At 44.5% G+C, this 20,783-nt stretch overlaps 1 protein-coding gene across 11 annotated transcripts in view; it reads right to left on the bottom strand.

Moving 5' to 3' along the window:
- Nucleotides 1–19,508, bottom strand: part of gab1 (GRB2-associated binding protein 1) — a 63,717-nt gene extending 44,209 nt beyond the window's left edge. For 2 of the 11 annotated variants that reach the window (XM_038981643.1, XM_038981648.1), the window contains exons 1-2: nt 19,081–19,503; nt 18,836–18,965 (exon numbers count right to left, since the gene is read on the bottom strand). In XM_038981643.1, the coding sequence (XP_038837571.1) occupies nt 18,836–18,907 (72 nt within the window). In that variant the 5' untranslated portion in view covers nt 18,908–18,965; nt 19,081–19,503. Of the gene's footprint in view, nt 1–18,835; nt 18,966–19,072 lie in introns of all 11 variants that reach the window. The other 9 variants (XM_038981649.1, XM_038981650.1, XM_038981645.1 and 6 more) reach the window with 8 other exon arrangements.
- Between the last annotated feature and the right edge of the window lie 1,275 nt (nt 19,509–20,783).

Below are 20,783 nucleotides of genomic sequence, written 5' to 3'. Positions count from 1 at the left end.
ACTGCAGATGTGAGAAACTATGGGCACAACTGAACTGCATGAGGTTAGCACTGTTTTACATGGAACGATAACTTTTCCAAACATAATGTATTTGACAGTGGTGGAGCGCAACAGTTCACTGTAGATTCAAGACATTAAGGCACAACTAGGACTTTACTGGTATCTGAAGAACCTCATGGAGCAGACAGTGACTAACAGAGCAAAAACACCTTGATGGACAACGAGAAGACAGGAGTAGAGAACTGTGCAGCTGTCTATTTACAGTCGTCAAGACAGACAGCATAACAGTTTGCTTTCACTGCTGCTGGAGACAAGACTCTCTCCGGACTAACCAATCCAAATGGGATTTTGTTTTTTTCTGTCTGCGTCTCCTCTCCAGTGATTCGTCAAGATAACCCCACCACCACCGCCCTCCTATCCCACTCCACCAAACCACTACTAAATGTCTCCATCCCTCTATCCATCAACATAACAGAGCCAGCCAGTCTCTCGTTCTCTTAACGGCATGAGCAATAGCAGCAGCACCACCAAATAAAGCAGCGGCCCAGCCCCTTACTCCATCCATAACATTACTCTTGACTGTTTTGGCCCACAGGACAGAGGGTTTCTGTGAACCCAGTGGACATAAACTTTAATAATCTAAAATAATGAAAGCCAATGGCCCGTAGGCTATTTAGAGCTTACAGTGAGTCTGCTGTGTATGTTCCCATAGATAGAACAAGGCTAGCCTAATGACAGCCTACTGTGTTACAGGAGCAATTTCACCCAAGCCACTATATTACGCTCTGCCACATAAATGGGCTGGTTTTTGCGTTCTAAATGACCGTTTTTACATCAGTATTGTGACACAATTTTGTTGTTTACATTTGTTTGCGTCTGAGAGGAATTGTAGGGAAGTGAGAGTGGAGGCAAGTGGGAGATTAATTCACCAGTGTCTAGTAGAAAACAGACAACCAGGTTTCTCTAGGATTTTGCCTGTGCTTAGCCCCATTACGTTTTTATTTTTTTATCCTGAAAAACTCCCCAGTCATAAAAAATTACACGAATACCCATTACATGATGCAACCAACACTATGCTTGAAAATATGGAGTGTGGTACTCAATAATATGTTGTATTTGCTCCAAACATAACACTTTTTATTCAGGACAAAAATATTTTTACCAGTATTAATTTAGTGAGTCCACACTGCCAGGTCTCTGACCTCCCTAAAGATACAGGCATCCTTCTTAACTTAGTTGCCGGAGAGGAAGGAAACCGCTCAGGGATTTCACAATGAGGCCGATGGGAACTTTTAAAACAGAGTTTAATGATTGTGATAGGAGAAAACTGAGGATTGTAGTTACTCCGCAATACTAACCTAATTGAGAGTGAAAAGGAAGCCTGTACAGAATAAAAATATTCCAAAACATGCTTTCTGTTTGCAACAAGGGTGCCAGGACAACAACATCTCCCTCAAGGTGAGCAAGACAAAGGAGATGATCGTGGACTACAGGAAAAGGAGGACCGAACACGCCCCCATTCACATTGATGGGGCGGTGGCGGGTACGAGAGTTTCAAGTTCCTTGGTGTCCACATCACAAACAAACTATCATGGTCCAAACTAGGGTTGCACATTTTGGGGAATATTCAAAAGTTGGAAACTTTCCATAGGAATTTACGGAAATATATGCAAATTAATATTAATACCATTTACATGTAGATGTTTTTTGCATTGGATATATTTACAATATCATATGGAGACAGAAACAAACGTTTTGCCTTATAAGTTGAACTTTAATTAAATTAGTTGACTCTTCACATGGGATGATTTCACTGAACAACAAAAAGGGAATATTGAATGAGCCCAATGATACATCGCATCTCAAAAACATTTTCATCTTACATCTTTAAAATGATAGTCTAGAAACTAAAGCTTTGCTTGTCTTTCTCTAAGGCTTCCATGTCTTCTCCCTGGATGACCTCAATGTCCAGCTCTTGAACATCATACTCTGAGGCCTCATCTTCAATGTCACTTTCCAACCTTGTTGAGGACGGCTCGTCAGGCTCAAAATTCCTCAAATTTGCCCGGATGGCAACCAATTTTTCAACCCTTGTATTGGTCAGCATGTTGTGTGCTTTGGTGTGTGTGTTCCCAAATAAGGACCAGTTGCGCTCTGAAGTGGCTGATGTTGGTGGGATTTGGAGAATGGAGGCAACAGGGGAAAGAGCCGCAGATCCATAAAGTCCCTTCCACCAGGTGGCTGATGAGATATGTTGGCATGACTGCCATATTTCGTCTCCATCCCAAAGCCCTTGCTTGAAAGTGTACTTCGCCAGACTGCCAAGAATGCCAAGAACCTTGCCCATATCCAGGCCAAGGTGGCGAGACACGGTAGTGATGACACCATAGGCCTTGTTAATCTCTGCACCAGACAGGATGCTATTGCCAGCATACTCGAGGACCAACATGTACACTGTGGTGTGTATGGGCTTCAGGCAGAGGTCTTCAAGCTTTTTGATTTATTTCAGAACTGCAGTTACCTCTGCTTGGAGCAACAGTGAAGTGGGCAGGGCAGTACAGATTTATTCTCTTATATCTGCAAGCAGTCTGAACATCATTGTGGCATTGTCGCTCTCAATCCTTGCAATAGCAGCTGCTATAGGTTTCAGGAGTTTCAGGTTGCTTACCACTTTCTCCCAATATACATGATCCAGGAGGATCCTGATGGGGCTGTCGATATCAACAGACTGTGATAAGGCCATTTCTTGGAGAGACTCCTTCTCCTCCAAGAGACTGTCAAACATGATGACAACACCACCCCAACGAGTGTTGCTGGGCAGCTTCAATGTGGTGCTCTTATTCTTCTCACTTGCATCGTGAGGTAGATTGCTGCTATAACTTGTTGACCCTTCACATACCTAACAATTTCCTTGGCTCTCTTGTAGAGTGTATCCGTTGTTTTCAGTGCCATGATGTCCTTGAGGAGCAGATTCAATGCATGAGCAGCACAGCCAATGGGTGTGATGTGAGGGTAGGACCTCCAATTGACTCAAATCAATTAGCCTATCAGAAGCTTCTGAAGCCATGACATAATTTTCTGGAATTTTCCAAGCTGTTTAAAGGCACAGTCAACTTAGTGTATGTAAACTTCTGACCCACTGGAATTGTGATACAGTGAATTATAAGTGGAATAATCTGTCTTACACAATTGTTGTAAAAATTACTTGTGTCATGCACAAAGTAGATGTCCTAACAGACTTGCCGAAACTATAGTTTGTTAACAAGAAATTTGTGGAGTGGTTGAAAAACGAGTTTTAATGACTCAACCTAAGTGTATGTAAACTTCCGACTTCAACTGTATATACTAGGCAGTGTCAGAGGAAGGCCCCCCAAAAATTCTAAGGCTCCAGTCACCCAAGTCATAGACTGTTCTCTCTGCAAGCGGTAACGGATCACCAAGTCTAGGTACAAAAGGCTCCTTAACAGCTTCTACCCACAATTCTACCCCCTTCTACCCCCGCAGAACAATTCATCAAATGGCCACCCGGACTATTTTCATTGACACCCCCCCACTTTGTTTTTACACTGCTGTTACTCGCTATTTATTATCTATGCATTGTCACTTTACCCCTACCAACATACAAATTACCTAACCTGTACATTGACTCGCTATCGGTACCACCTATATATAGCGTCGGTATTGTTATTTTATTGTGTTACTTTAGTTTATTTAGTAAATATTTTTATATTTTTCTTTTCTTGAACTGCATTGTTGGTTAAGGGCTTGTAAGTAAGCAGTTCACACTACACCTGTTGCATCCGACACGTGACAAATAACATTTGATTTGACTGAGGGACCTTACAGATAATTGTATATGTGAGTAGAGGTGAGGTAGTCATTCAAAAATCAAGTTAAACACTAGTATTGTACACAGAGTGAGTCCATGCAACTTATGTGACTTGTGGTAAGTACATGATGGCTGCCATCTTCATGCACTTTCGCTATTGGCTGGTGGAGCTGTATAGATGTTGGTTTGTGGTAGAGGGATGGAGCAACAGAAACCAAAGCTCAATAGCTATTATCCCCAGTGCTTGACTTAGACTGAAATAGGTTCAAGTACTCATTTTGGGGGACAGTACTGTTTATATTTAGGTGCAGGAGCTCCCCAATACTTTTGAGCTAATATTCTTTAAGAGGAACAGGAGCTCAAGCAGTAGAAAATCTGACGTGCCAGTACTCAGCTCCGGTGAGCTCCTGCCAAAGTCAAGCACTGATTAGCCCAATGGAGAACACAACACCCACTGGCTTCTATCTAACTGACAATTGAACAGAGGTGGAGTCCATGTGTTCCCTTGATGCGGGTTTGTAGGGAAAGCACAGAAATACAGTCATCTCTTGTATATGTATGTGTGAATACTTCAACTACGCAAAACGAGCCCATTTGTGGTGTAGGCCTACGTCATCAAATCAGATGGGTTGTATTACAGAAAACAAGAGCAATTTGTTTGCCTAAATATTAAATTAAGCAACAGTAATCCATGTTTCAGATTAGTTTAGAATTCTAGTTTAGAATTCCTTATATCGGATAGACAGACTGCAGAGAGAAGTATACCACTATATACCATCTGATTAAGTCAATCATACAGTAGGTTGACCCCTATCAGCTTAACCCAATAACCTGAGAATTGACTAGTAGATTTTTAGGTTTATTGAGTTATTAATTGGTTGAAGGATTGATTGATTTGAGTTTGAAATGTGTCCTTCCGTCCTAATAGGCCTGCAATGACATCGGACTACTGTTACTTCCAGATGCACACACACACACACACTAGCGTTAATTGTTTATCCAATGGGAACCGCCACTAAGAGCGATTCCCATATTTATGTAGTTAATTGCCCTTGTTGCTATACAGTAGCCTATTCAATTTATGCAGGATAGTATTCAGTTAAGGGGGATTGTTGTTAGTGGAACTGGCAACCGATCAGCCGTGAGAAGTGATGGGGGACAGGACATAAGGGCTCGGACTGGGTCATCTGACTATAGCAGTACAGGGCACAACAATGTGGAAGGCTCAGATATAAAATATATTACGTGGAACAAACATGCTCTCTCATGTTAGGAGGAATACTGTAGGTTCTACTCATGACATTTCTAGCTGTGATGTTCAACAGCGTTTGTCTACTTAACGTGGGGGAGCAGGCATGGTGGAGGTAGGTGGCAGAGACTTCCCTCCCCTTCTACATCTCCTCTTCGCCTGATATGGTTCTCAACAATAACATCTGTACAAAGGTTGAGGATCAAAACATGTACAGCAGCCCCCCCCCCCCCCCCCCCCCACAAGTCACATGTGTTTGTCAAAACTGCATCTTTAGGAATTCAACACATTCCATTGGCAGGGCTGGGCTGTTCACATGATCAGTGTTTCTTGGCTGCAGAGAGCGAGCAGCCAGGCTAAGGGGAAGAACAGCGGCCCAGACAATTCCCCTCTTAGTTCTGCCGTGGTCTGTCTCGGCCTGCGAGTGCGTGTCTGGTCTATACACACAAGGAGAATGACTGAGCGCACAACTCGACAAGCCAAATGGCCATCAGAGTAGTGGTCCAAACCACACACTGGCATAGTGGAGCTGAACACACAAAACAGACCAAGACAAGGCTATGCCATGTATTATATGTTAAGGAAGTAAGACAATGAATGCATTGCCAATGCCAGACCTTTTACTTTATTTAACTAGGCAAGTCAATTAAGAGCAAATTCTTATTTACAATGACGGCCTACTCCGGCCAAACCCAGACGACGCTGGGCCAATTGTGCGCCGCCCTATGGGACTCCCAATCACAGCCGGATGTGGATTCAAACCAGGGACTGCAGTGACGCCTCTTGCACTGAGATGCAGTGCCTTAGACCGCTGCGCCACTTGGGAGCCACACATAACCACATGTATGGGCATAACACTGATCAACATAATGGCCTGTTGATCGATAAGTTCTAGTTGAAAGAGCAGTATCTGGCTGAGGCCTATCTACTGTAAACAACAAATCCCTTCCAGACAACCAGCAAGTCAGAATACTTTCTGGAATGTTGTCCATTACTTTACGAATAAACTATGAGGAAGGATCTTTTGTTTTTGGGATGATCGTTGTTCAGCTCAAAACCACATCACTTTCACTGACCCAACAGTTAGAGGCTCTGTCACAGGCTGTATGGTTTCTGCATAGGGGAAGCTGAGTTGATGTGTGTTAAGGTAGCAGTAAAGAGCTAAGCTCCAACGGCTGGTGTCTTGAGTTGTGTGAACACCTGCAGCCTGTCAGTCCACCTGGGAACCATAAAGCCAGGGTATATAGTTGGAAATCCCCAAAATGTACAGATAAGCAGTAGTAAACTCAATAGAATTCCCTCAACAATAAATAAAACAAAAACTCTTCCATTCTGCATAGTAGTACTGACCTGGAATTCAATGCCTGATCGACCAGTCCAGTCTCCTAGCCAAATGCCATTGGTATATCAGAGCGAGAGCGAGAGACAAAGTCGGCTCTACAAAATGTCGATGGGTCGAGCACTCAAGCTATTCCACAGGGTTCCGAGACGTACCCGAGAGACATACGGAAATAACGTTGGGAGAGTTCACGGGAATACTGAGAGAGAAGGTGGGAGTTCACCGTTTCTCAGCCACCAATCAGAGGGAGTGTAAACTAGCCCACTCTCACAACAGGGTCTTCACTGGGAGGGGGGAGTCTCACCTCCTTCCTCTGGCTGGTAGCCAGGCCAGAGATATCGAGCAGCACCAGAGCAGAACTCTATAATGCAATCAGGCTGGCCACAGGACACTCATAAAGGACAGGCTAAGAAAGGACTGGCCTGCCCCTCTCGCCATCTCCCTCTTGACTACACACATCTCTTTTTCTCTGGTATAAACTCATTTCGATAATATTTTTTTTTAAAGAGAGAAAGAACAAGACAAAAAGAGAAAAAGAGAGAGAAAGAGAGTGATAGAGGTAGGTAGGAGTGTACGGTCTGTCCGTATGGGCCCGGCTGACTCGCAGTAACCCGAGAAATTACACAGGGCGGCGGCGGGCATTTCACAGCTTGTCTCCAGGGTGTCCCCTCCCCCCCCTCACACAAACACACACAGGAATCCTCAAGAGGGGAGATTGGGCCACACAAAGAGGGGCTGGGCCACAGCAGCAGTGGGTCTAGAGCCTGTATGAAGGCCCTGCAGAAGCACAGGTGCGTGTACATGTGGCAGAGACGACAGGTGAGCCGCCACAGGGGGGCGGGGCTGCATGCGCACACGTTTGACAATCCATACCAAACAGTAAAATGAGTGACATACTGAAAAATGCGCATAATATTAGTTATGTAATGAGGTAAAGCCACTTACACACGGTCCCTTGTGGTCGACTCAACAGTAGACCACTCACATGGCTTGATAAAGAGTCACAAACAGTCCAGATCTCTAGATCAAACAGTAAAGTCACTAAACACTGAAATGTGAAGGGCACACCATTTTCTCTCAACGACCATGAATTACAGCGGCTGTAAAATGTATGAGGTCTGGATATTAAAATGTAGCATTACAGGCTTTATGGCCCAGTTATGCTCATCTAGTTCATGTCTGCGTCCCAAAATGGCAACCTACATAGTGCACTACTTCTGACATGAGCCCTATGGGCCCTAGTCAAAAAGTAGTGCACTAGATAAGTAATAGGGTGCCATTTGGGATGTGGCCAAGACATGCAGAAGGAGGAGGGAAGATGATTTAATGGTTGTTTCTAATGAAGCATGTCTTTTCTATGAGAGTGGATCTGGGAAGAGGCACAACTATAAGACTAAGAGGAGGACTGAGACAGACAGGCAGTTAACAACCTCTACTGGGTTAAACAGCTACAGCAGCAGCTCACACCCTGATACACACCCACAAACTGTGGGATTAGGTTAGAGACAGAGAAAGGAGGAGACAGAGTGACCCAGAGAGAGTGACCGAGCGACAGAACGACCCAGAGAGGAGTTGTCAGAGAGTGACCGAGCGACAGAACGACCCAGAGAGGAGTTGTCAGAGAGTGACCGAGAGAGAGTGACCGAGAGTGACCGAGGGGAAAAAGAGGTAGCACAAAAGTGAAACAGAACGAAAAGCACTAGACACCAGCATGGTAGACCACTATTCTCTCTTCCCTCTCTCCAGACATCTGGTAGCCATCAGCACCGCACACAGGAAGCGGACGCCATGCCGTGGCTGGGGCGCCAGGGAGCTGCGCCTTTTTCCTCCATCAGACTCAGCGCTGCGCTCAGCAGAAACAACAAATCAGCCAGCAGAAGCCAGCCCTCACTGAACACAGCAGAAGCACAGAAGAGGCTCACATTCCTACTGCCACAGCCTGCCAAGAGGAGCCCTGAGCAGGGAGAGGGACAGAGTAGGCTGATTGAGGCTGGCTAATGGTGTGGGTTTGAGGCTAGCTCGGTGCATCTTTTATTTTCCTTCCTTTCTCTCCCTCCCACTCGCTCTCTCTCTGCCTACTGATGGCCTATGAGGAGGTGGAGGAGATTATTGATTGACATTCTGGAATATCCCAAAATGCACACACCAAACACATGCACACACACCTTGCTCACTTAGCCTCGGAACTGGTCCTGAACTCCTTCCAGGACGATTTCACATGTGCTTATAAACAGGCTCCATACACTCTCAGCTTTAGAGACTTGTTCCCATGACTGCACAAACAATCCAGTGGTCTGGACCATAGAAACAGGATCACTAGAAAAAGCATTCCCATTCAAGTCAATGTTCTGTGATGGGTGGATGGCCTGCAGGTCATATTTGTATTTCTATGGTCTGGTTCCGTGAGCTGCTGGAAGGGGAAGACAGCTCTGCCTGAGAGGCCAAAGCAAAGGGACCATCTTTGGACATCTGTGTGCTCCTGGGTCCCTGCAGCAGCCCCCTCTCTCTGGAACAGCAGTAGGACTCAAAGTTGGGGCTGGAAATAGCCTCTCGCTCTGTCATAAGGTCTATTTTTACTAGCCCGATGACTCCAACTGAATTCTTCCGCTGCTCTGTTTGCTACATAATTCAGTCTGAGACCGCCAAACTACTTCAACGATGGCAACGTCAAAATAAAGGGGTGTTGTACAGAACAAAGTAATCAGCAATTGGATCATCTCTAGCCAATCAGAGTATCAAAGCCAATGACAAATGTAAAAAAATAAAAACGACACTTCACCCACGAGTGTTCCGGCCCAACCTCTCGGTTTCTGACCAATCAGAGCGGTTAGAATGTTTGCGTCGGGGAGGTAGTAGGTACTCAAGACAAATTGCAGAGAAGAAACTAGCATCCGTGGTCGTGGCGTAGCGTTTGGGTAGCCAGGCAATATCTTTACAGCGAGCCATTTTTCCAGCCAGACGTCACTGGACTGGCTTAACATGGAACAATAAATAACGATTTCTTAAGTTGAACTCTGAACACGTTCATATTATATCGTACTGCAAGCTGCATGTGTGTAGCCTGCATTGCATAATTTAGGACCAAATGTGGCTTAATTGTCTGCCCTGGATACAGGCTAGCATTTAAACATATCCAGCCTTGTGCACAACAGCCATGCCAAGAGTCTGGAGAAGTGTCTTATCTGTGCTTCATAAGAACTGGGTCTGGATAGTGTTAGAGTTGGCATAATCAACCATAACGCCATGTGACTGTGGAGCTCTACCACAACCACAGGAGAGTTTCCACACAAAAAACAGAAAGAGTCTGTGTGTGTGTGTGTGTGTGTTACACACACACACACACACACACAGTGCACAAAACATTAAGGACACCTGCTGTTTCCATGACAGACTGACCAGGTGAAAGTTATGATCCCTTATTGGTGTCACTTGTTAAATCCACTTCAATCAGTGTAGAACGTAGATGAAGGGGAGGAGACAGGTTGAAGAAGAATTTAAGCCTTGAGACATGGGTTGTGTATGTGTGCCATTCAGAGGGTGAATGGGCACGACAAACAATTGAAGTGCCTTTCAACGGGGTATGGTAGTAGGTGCCAGGCTCACTGGTTTGTGTCAACAACTGCAATGCTGTAGGGTCTCTCACACAACAGTTTCCTGTGTGTATCAAGAATGGTTCACCATCAAAGGACATCCAGCCAACTTGACAACTGTGGGATGCATTGGAGTCAACATGGGCCAGCATCCCTGTGGAAGGCTTGACACCTTTCAGTCCATGTCCTGACGACTTGAGGATGTTGAGGGGGAAAGGGGGGGTGCAACTCAATATTAGGAAGGTGTTTGTAATGTTTTGTACACTCAGCGGGAGATAGATAAAGACTCAATGACAGTGTAAACAGCAAGAGCCAGGCAATAAAGGAACACATCTGTTTACAGACTGCACCAAGCGAGGCCAGCAGCCCAGCCACCAAGCAACGTGACAAAAAGCAAACAGTGTTGTTTAAAGGGGGAGGAATTAACTTCCAACTAGTTGCTATTTTCCCCAAGAGGAGTGGTAAGGAGAGAGGGAGAGAAGAATAGGGGGGTGGGGGGGTGGTAGCATTATTAGCAATGTTTGTCAGCGGAGCGCGTTGGGAGTTATAACAGGCGGACTTTGGAAAGACGACATGGGCCTAGAACGCCACATGACCACCGCCGCAGTTGATGAGAATAGCCACAGAAACAGAGAACTGGTCACCAGGGCTGTCCACACAGTGGTAGTGAGTGACGCAAGGAAATTGTTACATATGGGGAAGGATGGGGTCTGTGCTGGTGGGCTTTCCCACTCCACAACACTAATAGGACAAGGACAAGTCAGACCACAAGGAAATACAGATAATGTATACTTAGTTATAAATATGTAATAACTCAGAAGTTGAATAGATCTTATCCCTGTTATGATATCACTATAGTCCACGCTGTCAGACAGTGTGCCTCGTCTGACCAGCTACACGTACCTGCTGTAGCACGAAGCCTGTGGGTTTTTGGCCGTGGGTCAACTCCAGGCCTATTCTTGCTCCCTGAGTCCCAGACAGACTATCAGGCAGAAAGTGTGCATACTTTAACTGTCTAGTGTCTGTTATAACAGACCTACGGCTTTCATCACTGAATTGCTAACTACACTACAATAAAACCAAACCAGGCGAAAGCGAGCACTCCCGTTGCCACACACACACAAACCTGAGTGAAAAACAAGCCGCTCACATACACTACCTCTCCAGACCGCACAGGTCATGTTAAATCAGGCTTCCTCGATGTTATAAAACACTGGCGGAGGAGGTTTTCACCCATGTGTGTGTCCCTGTAAAATAACCCAAACTTTATTCATAGCGCTTAGCTTTAATTGGCTGCTGTGTTATTGTGGTTATGCCCATTGTTTATCATGTCATGATTGGGTTTCAAGCGGCCCCCGCTACGTAAACAAGAAAATGAAAACTTAGACAAACAAAAAGCGCCTTGGGTCGTCTGGTGATACTGGTGGAGCTCTGGGTACATAAACACAAGTCAGGTGGTCGTTTTATTTTTTGGAGAATCATTCAAATACAAACAACGAATGGGTCTGAGGCAGTTAATCTGTTTGGAAAATATTTCAACTTTAATTTCAGTCTTTCGAAACGACTGAAAAGAGGGATAAACAGGGTGTATGTGATATGTAACAGCATTGTAATTGCTGCGTCAACAAGATATCACCCTGCATTAATTTTGTATGCCTTTCTTTTTTATTTATATTTCTAATGGACATTTAAATAATTGATGGCCGATGCAATCCATTTTCTGGGCATGACTACGCCCACACAACATCAGTCTGCTGCTTTTCAAAATGGACTGTTCCGTTGTCGTGGTAGCCAGGAGAACATACTCTGCATCCCAAATGGGACACTGATCAATAAGTAGTGTACTATATATGGAACAAAAGCAGTGCAATACATAGGGAATAGTGCTGTTTGGGACACAGGGGCTCTCCAAATCTGTTCCTGGAGATCTACTGTCCTGTAGGTTGTTTTCACTCCAACCCTAATCTAGCGCACCTGATTCTAATAATTAGCTGGTTGATAAACTGGGGTTGCAGTGAAAACCTACAGGAGAGTAGCTCTCCAGGAACAGGGTTGGAGAGCCCTGGTCTTCAACAATAATGTATGCTGACTGCTGGCTAGGAATAGCCTGTTACGCTAACGCCACACAAGCGCTTCTCTGTTCCACTTGCTAAGCAGATTTAATGAATCCTGTACTCAACAAAAAAGCGATTCCTTTGTTTCGTTTGACCACTCCACTGAGTTCCGTCTGTCTATCCGTCCGCTCTGTCGTTTGTTCAGAAGTTGCAGAATTTCCCCCTTGGTTGGTCGCAAATCAAAAGTGTTAAATTAGGCTTGAGCACGAGTAATGGCTTACAGGGCGCTGCAGCGAGCTACATATAGTAAGTGGTTCAGGTCAGGAGACAGACTCCCTCAAGCTGGTGGAGAGACATTTACAGGAGTGGAAGGATATTTTCTGAGCCGGCTAGAGGATGTCCTCAGTGAGTCTACTGCCATCATCCTATGGATTTGTCCCAAAAGCACCATATTCCCTATATAGTGCACTACTTTAGATCAGTGCCCATTTGGGACAGAAAAAGAGAGAGACACTCAAAACAGGGACCTTCAGGGTTCAACATTTTCCCTCTCAGCTCGTTGTGTCAGCCTGTCTCCGGAGTGTTGTTGTTCAAACACTGAGGCCCTGTGAGGGAAAGGATGGGAAAAGCACAGCGTGAATAACCCCTCGGAATGCTTTGGATGGGACCAACCAACTGAGCTTCCTATGGAGGAGAGGAGCGATCCATGTCGCCATATGGGGAGGGGACACCGAGAGAGATTCCCCCTGCTGCCTCCCGGCCTCAACTGTCTTTGCACATTAAGTGGAGCTGACGAAGTAACAACCAACTTTTATCCCCTTTAATTTCCTTGGGTAGTTTAGAAAACACAGCGCAGATGTCTCAAGACACACAACCTGCAGGGCACTCTCTTTGATGAAAGCTTTACAAGTGATACCTCCATAAATTCCCAGATTGCGAGAGAGGCGAGAAACGAAAGAGGAAGTTTGTAAAAAAGAAAGATGGAAAGTGCAATGTCAATGAAATGAAAACCTAACAGAGTTGCATGTTCAGAGAAAACGTTTACATTTCTGCGGCTGGGAAAAATCAGACTGGAGTGGTTGTGGTAGGTTTCCTCATACCATCTCACCAAGACGAGAAAGGAGAACGCAACGCTTCTGAATGTGACCTTACATTAATACATCCTATAGGCCAGGGGTATTCAAGCCTACTCTACGAGGTCCGGAGCCTGCTGGTACTCTCTTCTACCTGATAATGAATTACACCCACCTGGTGTCCCAGGTCTAAATCAGCACCTGATTAGAGGGGAACAATGAAAAAAAGCAGCGGAACTGGCTTTGAGGTCCAGAGTTGAATTTGAGGGCTATAATATATCAAATTGAAAAAATACCTATCCTGTGTATGGATAAACCTGAAACACACTAAACACCCACAACACTGTGGTCCATGAAGTCTATATGCCAGCGTATGGCCCCTAGCCATATGATAGAGACCCCTTTCTCTGGGGCCCTGCACTGTCATGGTTACACTCCCACTATATACGCTGTCTGTGTGCCTACATGTCTCCACTCTCCACAAAATAGAAAAAAGGCCTTAGTGTGCACTTTGAGCGGCCCAGTGCTCTGCCTGCCGGTAAACAGGGCGGTGCTGCAGACACAGGCAGGCCGCTGAACAGTTTAACCCTTGATCTCGTCCAATCAGGGGCTGAGCTGGCCAGCCGGGGACAAACTTTGCCCAGAGTGGTTAACCTCCCGGCAGCCGGCAGGACTACGTGTCTGGACTGGAGCTACTGTGGAGAGTAGAGGATGAATGCTCAGACAGTAAGGGTCAACACTGGAGAATGAGAGGGCACACAAACAGAAGCTCTACTTAGATCAACCTATACAGTCTATAGATGACCCGTTTCCCTTACAAAAAGCAGCAGAACAACCTCTGACCCCCCCTCTCAGTCAACGCCTCTACACACACACACACACACACACACGAAATACCCATCCCTGTATCTGTAAGGTCACCTTTACATTCAGAACCCTTGCCAGAATTAGACCTACACTACCGTTCAAAAGTTCAGGGTCAATTAGAAATATCCTTGTTTTTGAAAGAAAAGCACATTTCTTTGTCCATTAAAATAACATCAGAAATACAGTGTAGACATTGTTTATGTTGTAAATGACTATTGCAGCTGGAAATATTCATTTTTTTTAATGGAATATCTACATAGGCATACAGAGGTCCATTATCAGCAACCATCACTCCTGTGCTCCAATGGCACGGTGTGTTTTATAAAACTTGGATTAGCTTTTTATAAAGGCTAATTGATCATTATAAAACCCTTTCGCAATTATGTTAGCACAGCTGAAAACTGTTGTTCTGATTAAAGAAGCTATAAAACTCACCTTTTGTAGACTGGTTAAGTATCTGGAGCATCAGCATTTGTGGGTTCGATTATAGGCTCAAAATGGTCAGAAACAAAGAACTTTCTTCTGAAACTCGTCAGTCTATTCTTGTTCTGAGAAATGAAGGCTATTCCATGTGAGAAATTGCCAGGAAAGTGAAGATCTCGTACAACGCTGTGTACTACTCCCTTCGCTGTTCGGTTTCAGCGCAAACTGTCTAACCAGAATTGAAAAAGGAGTGGGAGGCTCCGGTGCACAACTGAGCAAGAGAACAAGTACATTAGAGTACATTAGTACATTAGAGAACAAGTACATTAGACCCCTCACAAGTCCTCAACTGGCAGCTTCATTAAACAGTACCCGCAAAACACCAGTCTCATCGTCAGTGAAGAGGCGACTCCGGGATGCTGGCCTTCTAGGCAGAGTTCAGTGTCTGTGTTCTTTTGCCCATCTTAATATTTTATTTTTATTGGCCAGTCTGAGATATGGCTTTTTCTTTGCAACTCTGCCTAGAAGGCCAGCATCCCGGAGTCACCTCTTCACTGTTGATGTTGAGACAGGTGTTTTGCGGGTACTATTTAATGAAGCTCCCAGTTGAGGACTTGAGGTGTCTGTTTCTCAAACTAGACACTAATGTACTTGTCCTCTTGCTCAGTTGTGCACCGGGGCCTCCCACTCTTTCTATTCTGGTTAGAGCCAGTTTTCGCTGTTCTGTGAAGGGAGTAGTATACAGCATTGTACGAGATCTTCAGTTTCTTGGTAATTTCTAGCATGGAATAGCCTTCATTTCTCAGAACAAGAATAGACTGACAAGTTTCAGAAGAAAGTTTTGTTTCTGGACATTTTGAACCTGTAAATCAAACCCACAAATGCTGATGCTCCAGATACTCAACTAGTCTAAAGGCCAGTTTAACTGCTTCTATAAAATCAGAACAACAGTTTACAGCTGTGCTAACATAATTGCAAAAGGTTTTTCTAATTATCAATTAGCCTTTTAAAATGATAAACTTGGATTAGCTAACACAACGTGCCATTGGAACACAGGAGTGACAGTTGCTGATAATGGGCCTCTGTACGCCTAAGTAGAAATTCCATTAAAAACATTTTTAAAAGCAGCCGTTTCCAGCTAAAATAGTCATTTAAAACATTAACAATGTCTACACTGTATTTCTGATCAATTTGATGTTTTTTTTTATTTTTTTGAAGTGCTTTACTTTCAAAACAAGGAAGTTTCTAAGTGACCCCAAACTTTTGAACGGTAGTGTATATTATGAGGTTGGCCTATAATCTGGATGGGCACCTGAAACCGGGTCATGATGTCGTGGTTACGGCGTAATCCTGAGGACCCGTAGGCTGTGTTAGGCATAATGGGTTCTGTTATTCACAGTCCCAGGCCGTCCTGAGAGGGCTCAAGTGAGGTCGCCTCCACCCACAACCGCTGCTGTCGTTAGCCACTGCCACACACACAGACACACCCGGCCAGTTTCACACACTCAGCAAGTGGGTCGCACACACATGGCCTAGTGTAACTCAGTGGGGGCTCCAGCTAACAGCTTCAACCAGAAATAACAATTTGCCAGTGATCAGTGTTCCTTCTCATACTGCATGCAGGGCCTCATCTACACCACACAGATCCTATTAACACTGGAGGGTCAAAATACAGCCATTCATATTGTATTACACCATTAACGACACACACACACACAGTTCCAAAACGTACACACACAAAAGGTTACAAAAGCGGTGTTTAAACAGACGCCGCCAGGCTTTGGCAGAAGTGTGAATCAGATGAATTGGGTCAAAGAGTTGTTCAGAGACAGCAGTAGAACAGGCTGTTCCTACAGGGCCACAAAGAGGCAGCAGTAGAACGGGCTGTTATAGGGGCACAATGAAGCCATTTAGGCCAGAATGGACACGTACCAAATCATACAAATAGATAAACACATTCTTAGGGCCTAATGGATGTAGGGTGAGATGAATACACACTAGTCTATAGACCTGAGGGTAGTGAAGTAGTAAGCTACAGTGCAATCAGGTCACAATCAGTTTGCTCAGGGGCCTGGTGAAATGCAACACTGCATTTATCCATTGGATTATGCACTTAACAAAATGTCCACTTTTTAAGGGAGTAGACCGTTCTCAGTGCTCCATCCACATAAGGATAAGTGTTCCCAGTCTGTCACTTCAGAGTGACATGCTGTAAGTAAGATGGACTTGATGAATGAACACCTCAGGGTGTCGCAGTCCACCAAGTTAGCAGTTACACAACCTCAGTGTGCGCAGCAGCTGGGCTGGCTCCCTACACTACCCTCCAGTTAAAACACCACACACGGCCTCCCTGTGTCTTGGGAATAAGGAACTTTGGTCACTAAGTGTCATGTGATCAGAGTCTCCTGTCTCATCTGTTCCTGCTGTGGGAGGGCATGGTTACTGTATCACCATGGTTAGTGTGTCACCAGCACTAGCAATCCCACAGTAACCCAAACACCCCCCTGGCTGACTGTCACACTTCACAAGGACAGAGGGAGTGTTGAGCTCCGGGTGCCGATTGATCATGACTAGGGGCTGGACTTCTTATCCTGACCATGTGACCTGAACAGGAATCGCTCTGGGCCCTCGATGCAGGCTCTAACTTTGGGGCGGCAGGTAGCCTAGTGGTTAGAGCGTCGGGCCAGTAACCGAAAAAACAAGGACTAAGTAGGGCTGCAGTCAGGAAAAACTCCTGTCCTAGGCATGGGGAACAATGAACTGAGTTCTGTGCAGATTCAGATTGATCATAACATCAGTGGAGGGAGGACAGAAGGAATGGTATTTGGCAGGCGATGCCTTGGTTCAGTATGGCCAACCAGAGACATTGGGAGAATCTCAATTGCATACTCCTCACATCCTCCTCTTGCCCCAGAAAGCCAGAGGTCCTTCACCTCCAATGGGGTTTGAGGCGGCGGCGAGGAGAGAGGACACGAGGGGTATACAATCGAGGTTCTCCCTGAGAGATCGGATGAGGACAACTGTGGTTGCTGTGAAAACATGTAGAGCGCAGGGCCGTCCAGTTCCTAACGCAAACATCAATAGAGATATCCAATAAGCCACAAATACAATGCTTAACAGCCTTTTGGACACAGCAAGACTCTTTTGAAATTGGTAATTTGTGTCTCAGAGTTGTGACGTGCAGTCTCTTTAATACGCCATCTTTGTAGATTAGGAGCAAATACAACTGATAGAGGGCCCACGAATACAATGGCGATAGATGTTCTTTGGATAGATAACAGATCCAATATCATGGGAACTAATATACAGCCAACTGAGTCACACAGTAAAGAAAGGGGACATATACAGGGTGGCAATTTCATTATGGGTCTGAGAATGTTAATACTTTTCAGGTTAAAAAAACAAAGGTCATGTAAGACTATCAACAATGACATCCAGCTTCCGAAGAAGTGTGTGATTTATAGAGAGACAACCATTATTTTGCATAATCATGTTCTAGCTATGCAACTGTGATATGAAAAAATACATTGCAATTTCAATACTGTACTGATTTATATTGGGATACCCCCCTGTCTCGTAACTAGGCAGAGTCTTGAGTCTACATGGGACACTCTTCACTCCACTTTGATACAACGTGATTTGTTGCAGGTTAGGAGAGCATTTTTGGTAACCTTAACCTCAGTCTCCTAACCTGCTGCGTAAGTTCTCCTAACCTGCTACAAAAACAGTACCTTCGGTATCGAAGTGGCGTGAGAAGTGTGTTTCCCTAGTCTACATAGACTAGACTATGGAGAAGACTGAACATTCTCATTTCCTGTGACAACCAGGAACTACTTTCAAAAGCATTCCTTTTAAGAACACAAGTCAATTGGAATTCATTCACGACATTGTGAGAGTTGTCAATGTGATCTGTTTGTTAGAGCCGTACATTAGTCAAACCTACACTTAGGATTTTGACATTGAAGCTTGTGCTCAAACTATTACGCTATGACTAGACAGACGAGCAATTCAGTTGCCTTGCCGTGGAATGCGAATGTTGCACAGTATGGGACCATTTTCATGAATGCTTTGAAATAGGCCCACTGTTGGAATTTGCATAAAATCACTGAAAAACTCAACAGCATGCAGGCTGTCATCATAACAAGATGTAGCTTAGGAGGCCATTGTCACTTGACAATACTACAATCGGATTTGAAATCCACTTCTTGCTATTCATGAATTGTCGATAGTTTTGTTGTAGCAAACAAAGATTCGAGATGCTGCATAAACGTTGTGCAGCTGGGGGAAATGATTAGCGAGGCAACGTACGCAAATTCGAAATAATCGAAAGTGTTACATTTGCATAGCTACAATGTATCCGCTCTGTGGTAACGATCCAAAGCAAGATATGAATATGATCAAGCTGACTTACGTAACGTCTCAACTTTTTTTCTGGAGGAGATTTTCTTAACCAGCCCGAGCATACCACATCTCCCCCGCTCATCTTTCCTCCTTTCTTCCTCGCCGTCTGGATGTTTGGGCCGAGATTGTTTTGAGTGAACCTGCAAATATTGACAGGGAGCGGTCAATGGAGAAGAAAAAAACAAACAGAAAAAAATTACAATGTCGCATTGGTTGAGATTTTATGAGTTGGGTAAGCGATAAATACCGTCACACCTCCTAGTCTGCGCTGCGAGTCACCAACAGCGACTTTAAGACAGTCCTCTGAAATGTATCAACCACTTTTGTCAAGAAGTGTGTTAAATAGCCAAATTAAATCCCAAAGTGTCGTGCGTCCGTGGTTACCTTCTTCGGGATATGTTTCGTACTCCAAGCAGAATAGTTGCTTGCAAGTGAAACTCGCCGAGTTTGGCTTTCAGTGAACGCGCTTTTATGCAATTCCTTCCAAAGTAGAACAAATATTTTTAAGCACACTAGGATACTTATTTTCCCCTCCTTTCCGACGCATAATTGTTTCACGGAAAGTACAATGCCTTTTCACCCAAAAACGTAGCGTTTCACCGACCTTCCTCCCAGTTTCACTCCCTGTGTTTGCTAATTATGATTGACAGATCGGCAGCTCTGTGTTTTCCCTGAACTCAGCCTGACAGCCTCCTTTGGAACACGCAGGCAGAGGGAGAGGCGGCGTGCAGGAAAAATTAACCAACACACCATGGGACATGTAGTTCTCAATTGTTTGGCGTTTCTCCCCCTAAAACAAATAACCGCATTTTGATAAATTATTTGTTGCACATGGTTAGTATAGATTTACACCCATCTGACTGAATACCGGGGGGAAATATGTCTTTCTAATGACTGAACGGAATAACAAAGAAACTGCATTCCATTGTTCAATGTAGGAGCTCTCATACCATGCGCACGTGGAAACTACACTTACCACAATGCGCGCCATTTGTTCGCTCGAAGTCATGCAACCTCGAGGACAGAGTATAAATGACCGTACAATTAGAAAGTTGGCGATTGCCATCACATTGTGTACGTGTGAGCACCAAAACCAGAGACAACAAAACTCGAATAGGAATATTATAATTTCAGCAACAATAAATAAAACAGATCTCTTCATCATATGTTTTACCTTTATTTAACTAGGCAAGTCAGTTAAGAACACATTTTTATTTACAATGACGGCCGACGCTGGGCCAATTCTGCGGGTGCCCTATGGGACTCCGAATCACTGCCGGTTGTGATACAGCCTGGATTCGATCCATGGTGTCTATAGTGACGCCTCTAGCACTGAGATGCAGTGCCTTAGACCCCTGCACCACTCAGGAGCCCAAATGAATGAAATGTCTGTTGCTTCATTGCAAGAGTAGGCTATCCAACCCTTGAAGACTCTAGTGGTGTTGTTCTTGTAGACCCTGAGCCTGACTATTGGCAATTTGACAGAGATGAGTTCCCATGAGGGTTAAAGTATCTGTGGAATCCTGGAATGTTATTGTAATGGTAAAAAGCTCTCCACTGTCTTTTGGCTATTAGCCTGTATTTGTAAGTGCATCTATAATGTTTGACTGCCAATTTCTAATGGGTTTGAGCATAGTATACATGAAGGTCAATATTGTTGATTAACGAATAGTCAACTGATGTACCAAAACAAATATGAACTTTTCATATAACTTACTAATACAAATGAATAACTATTATTGTGCACAACAGCCATCACAGGGCGGCAGGTAGCCTAGTGGTTAGAGCATTGCGAGATCGAATCATCGAGCTGAAAAGGTAGAAATCTGTTGTTCTGCCCCTGAACAAGGCAGTTAACCCACTGTTCCTAGACCGTCATTGTAAATAAGAATTTGTTCTTAACTGACTTTCCTAGTTAAATAAAGGTTAAAAAAACATTTCAATGTATGACTCAGGCA

The sequence above is a fragment of the Salvelinus namaycush genome, chromosome 42, assembly GCF_016432855.1.
Source record: "Salvelinus namaycush isolate Seneca chromosome 42, SaNama_1.0, whole genome shotgun sequence".
Classification (NCBI taxonomy): Eukaryota; Metazoa; Chordata; class Actinopteri; order Salmoniformes; family Salmonidae; genus Salvelinus; species Salvelinus namaycush.
The sequence above is the reverse complement of the archived record's forward strand: the minus strand, read 5'-3'. Positions and strand labels throughout refer to the sequence as shown.